The following is a 4855-nucleotide window of genomic DNA, read 5'->3' as shown; positions in this document are numbered from 1 at the left end:
ATATATATATATATATATATATATATATATATAAGTTAATAAAAAATAAAATCCCCGTTATTATTATTATATACGAAGAGATTAGAAAAAGAGGTGATAAGAGAAGGAGGAAGGGGTGAAAGAGGAAGAAAAATAAATAAAGGAAGAAAGATGGACCCTCTTCGCGAGCAAGTGATGATCAATCAATTCGTATTGGCTGCCGGTTGTGCCAGGGAACAAGCAAGACAGTTCTTGCAGGCTACTCATTGGCAATTCGAGGTAAATTCAAATGTTTTGTTTTTTTTTTAAGCTTAATATATATATATATATTCTTTTATTTATACGAAATTGCATTTTATTATTATTTATTTATATCGTCGAACTTTCTCCTTTTGTTTTTATTATTATTATTATTATTTTTTTTTTCTTTTCTTTTCTTCTGTTTTCTATTTATTATTATCTTCTATTTCCATCTCTCTCTTTCCCTCCCCTCCCCACCACTCTCCTTCTCTATCTCCTTCTCTATTTCTATCTCTTTCTCGCTACTTCATACGCGTACACCGCTCGATGCCACTTCGTGTACGTAAACAAAGCTGCGAAAATGGCCGACACGACGGCGACGAACGGTGGCGACTCTACTTGCTTTCTTGCTTATTATATATACATATTATATATCCATACATGTATATAGAGAGATAGGTAGATAGATAGATAGATAGATAGTGATTTAGATATTTAGATATATATATATATACATATATATACATATATATATGTAAGTACTTTACCGTGAAATATTATCAAGTGTAAGTAAGCACATGCGAACTTTTGCTTTTAATTATTATCATTATTATTTCTTATGATTATTATTATTATCTATAATTTCCTTTCTATCTTCCATATTACTTTTTCTTTGGAAAACAATGCTCATTTAATATCGTAATAATCATAAATACGACGTGTTTTTGTTTTGCTATGCAAGTCAATGAACGCCATTTATACACACATATATATATATATATATATACGTTTTATAGTCCCATTCATAAAAATCGTAGTAAGAAAAAATGTTAAATAATTTTTCTCACCGTCTCGTGTTTCATAATATTATATAAATAATATGAAATGCGATTACGTTTAACGATAATTAATTTGTAAAAATAAAAATAAAAAAACAATTGTTTATCTGATTGTGATATTTAATTGAGATAATTAATTACTCGATTTATTCGAATATTTTTTAATTTCTTTGTCTCTCTCTATTGTATTTTCGAATTGATGCACACTTGAAAAAAGAGGAGAAAAATAAAAAATAAAGTTCTAATCACGAGTTAGAGAGCTCGTGCGCGTCCACGTTGCAGCTTTGTTTACTCTGGAGAATGTTGTAAGAGTGGAATGACGTCGACAGTGGTGGCTCTTTGTTGAAAACGAATGAGAAAAAAAGAGGAAGAGAGAGAGAGAGAGAGAGAGATGCATCGATCGATTCGTTGATTCTCACGAGAAAGAGAGAGAGAGAGAGAGAGAGAGAGAGAGAAAGAAAAAAAAAGAGAGAGAGTGAGAGAAATGCCGAACATCTTAAACAAATATATATCTATTGTTTATATCATAATATTCCATTATAAATATATATATATATATATATATATATATATATACATATGTATAGAGATGCACCTGATTAATTAATTTTGCTTTGCAATTTAAATTTAAATTTAAATTTTAATTTCAACGTAACACCTGGCCAATGAATTTTATTACTATTAATTAAAGATTTATATTGAATATATTTAATGGAAAACAAAATTAGTAATATAATTAATTAGAATATCGAGTAATCAATTAACCAATTTCTCAATTTTTTATATCATCTTAATTAACGATAACGAAGATACTTTAATTATTCGTAATAAGGAAACTAATGAATTAAGAGAACAAGAAATTAAGATTTAAAAAAATCAATTAAGATCGCGTAAGTGTGTGCGTTCGTTGAATTTGGGTTGGGAACTTTCTCCGATTGCACACTAATATGCTGCATTTAACTACAGATTACGACACACGTTCTAATAAATCTTGTAGGCGAAGTCGGTATATTTTTTGTTTAACTTCTTACAGCATCCTTTTTGTTCTTATTTAATAATAATATTAGGATCTTTTTCCTAATAAAGTTATATCCTTAATTAATTGTATATACATGCATATGTGAAAACAATATGCAATGAATCAGAGAAATATTCGTACCTGTTTTTTCAACGAGTTCCCATAATTTTGGGACTCATTGTATATAAAATTTTCTTTAATTCTCTCTAAAAATCTATAATATAGATCAAATTTTAAATAAATAAAAAATATTTGTTCATTAATAAATTCAGGGGAATATTTTGTTAATAAAAAGAAAATAATATAATAATATACGCATTTAATATATACTGTTAACAAATTTCGAGTTAAACGCGGAATATTTGATAACGTATGCGAAGTATATACAATACAGAAATGAAAAAATTTTATAAAAAAAAAAATCATCATGTGTCCTCGGACATTAATTATTTGTGTTTGAGACCATCTAAAAAGTTAGTTTCCCACGACGACATCGTAGTAAATTAACATCTGGCATTGAAGAAGATCCAAGCAGAGAATTGTCTTTTCTCATCTCGGTTACAGAAATCATATTGTTAGTAACAAACCTATTTCATTGATATGAATTGTTTAATACAACAATTTACACAACATATATACAAAAAAATCAAAACTTTAAAAGCTTTTTTCTCAAAAATAACTTCGGGTTAGTCTAAAACACTTTACCATGATAACACCCTAATAATATACTACCAATATACCAAAGCTCTTTTAAATCTATGGGTATCCCAGTGTAAAGTCCCCTTGTTAGTAGAATAAAACGATCTTTGAAAAACTCTTATACAAGAATGATAAATACAGTAAGAAAAGAAAATAATGTAATCATAAAAAATATAACCCAAACACAATAAACTAAAACAATCCCATACTAACAAACAAGACAAACTAACATAAATTTAAATAGTAGCATTGACTGTATCAACCACACACAGGAATGATGCATGCCCACTATCATTCATGCTAAACCAACAGCAGCTATTTTTAATCTTTTACACATACAAAAAAACAATAGATATGCAAACTTGGCATAGATGTTCGTACTTCACTTCGAACGTAAAGAATTAAAACATTCTTTAAGAAATGTACAAAAATCGTAATAGTAAATAATAATAATAATAATTTGTCTAAATAACAAGAACAAAGGATCTTATTTTTCTATCTTCGTTGCAGATCGTAGTGAAAATAACCGTGGTCACGTTCTTCGAAGAATAAATTGGAAGTTATTTATTACCATTTGCCTTTTCGATTATGTAATCCGAGTATTTATAAGAAGTTAAAGTTCAATGTAGTCATCGTATTATACATTATGATTCGTTTATACAATTTTTTTATTTAATTCTATTTGTGAGTAGAGAGTTTAGTTTTTCATTCAAACGTTTTAACTACGATGACTTCCTAAACACATATAATGTTGTTTTATTTTCTTACATTTCAAACAATTCAATCGATACGATTTAAATATTAAACAAACATCTATATATAAATTATTCTTAGAATTAGATTGAATTGTGTAAAAATATCATTATAAAGGGTTATAGGAGATTATTAAAAAGAATTTTTGTTAAATATAACAAACACAATATAAAAACGAAGATATATTAATATATATATATATATATATTTTCTTTTGATTTATTTTATTAATATTATTATTTTATATTTATATTTATATTACAGTTCATGGATTGATTAGATATACTAAGGTGTAATCAAAGTGGTTTATTTTTTATTGTTATATCAAGCGTGTTGCATATACGCACGCGCTATAACTACTATTCCTATTTGTTATTTTAAGATAGCCACGCATCTGTGTATGTCTATGCATACGGATGTACGTATTTATCTATTTACTAGGATAGGTGTGTTGTGTAGATGAAATTAGAACGAGAAGATTAGAAGGGGCGGGGTGGGGGGGGGGTAGTGTGGTAAAGGAGACATTTGTTATAACGTAAGAGACATTTAATTTTGCCAAATAAATAAAGACGAGAAGAGAATTTTGTGAATCGATGATCTTTTTGGCACGCAATTGAATAATTCTCTTTACACGAATTTTATTTCGTATTCTCGTAAAATTAGAATTTAGTTGAAAAACAACTTGTTCAATTTACCCCCTTTCCCCTCCCCTCCCCTTATGGTGGTGATAGGTAATGTTGTTCGTTTATGCTAGAAAGACACGCGACTTATCAATTGCATCCTAGTCGCATTGCAGATAATATATATGTAATTTATGTTAGCTGAAATGATATAACATTTGAAATAATTCGATTTATATTTATAATAAAATGAAAGAAAAGAAAATTTACATTTGATATTATATTAATTAAGAAACCAAAACAATGTGAGGAAAGAGATATAAGTTAAGTAATGATAAGACATTGTAAAAAAAACTTTCTAAGTTGTGCAATAAAAACCTAATTATATATATATTATTTAAGAATATATATAATTGATAGATTGTTAATTTAGCATTGAAAGAATCGAAATTTAAAAAATAGAATTAATTTATCGTAATATTTGTGTTGAATTATTAATGTTATTATTATTATTATTATTATTTTGTGTTTGGTTTTGCTTTCAGATGGCACTCAGTCTCTTCTTCCAAGAAGTAGCAATACCTTCTTGTGCTCAGAGTGCTGGTACTCCATTTGGTCAAGTAAGTTTTAAAACATATTTCCTTTTATTATTATTGTCATTTTATAATTTGTTATTTTCTTTTTCTTTTTTAACATGATTATTTTTT

General features: G+C 27.1%; 1 protein-coding gene across 1 annotated transcript in view; it reads left to right on the top strand.

Moving 5' to 3' along the window:
• Window positions 1–77: 77 nt before the first annotated feature.
• LOC106790196 (UBA-like domain-containing protein 2) overlaps window positions 78–4855 on the top strand; it is an 11559-nt gene continuing 6781 nt past the window's right edge. The window contains exons 1-2 of the mRNA XM_014754936.1: window positions 78–258; window positions 4694–4768. Coding sequence (XP_014610422.1) covers window positions 151–258; window positions 4694–4768 — 183 coding nt within the window. The 5' untranslated portion in view covers window positions 78–150. The remainder of the gene's footprint in view (window positions 259–4693; window positions 4769–4855) is intronic.

Source organism: Polistes canadensis, unplaced genomic scaffold (assembly GCF_001313835.1).
Source record: "Polistes canadensis isolate GaletaPanama2010 unplaced genomic scaffold, ASM131383v1 scaffold_222, whole genome shotgun sequence".
Lineage (NCBI taxonomy): Eukaryota > Metazoa > Arthropoda > Insecta > Hymenoptera > Vespidae > Polistes > Polistes canadensis.
Note: the sequence above shows the minus strand (reverse complement) of the source record. Positions and strands in the feature narration are given on the sequence as shown.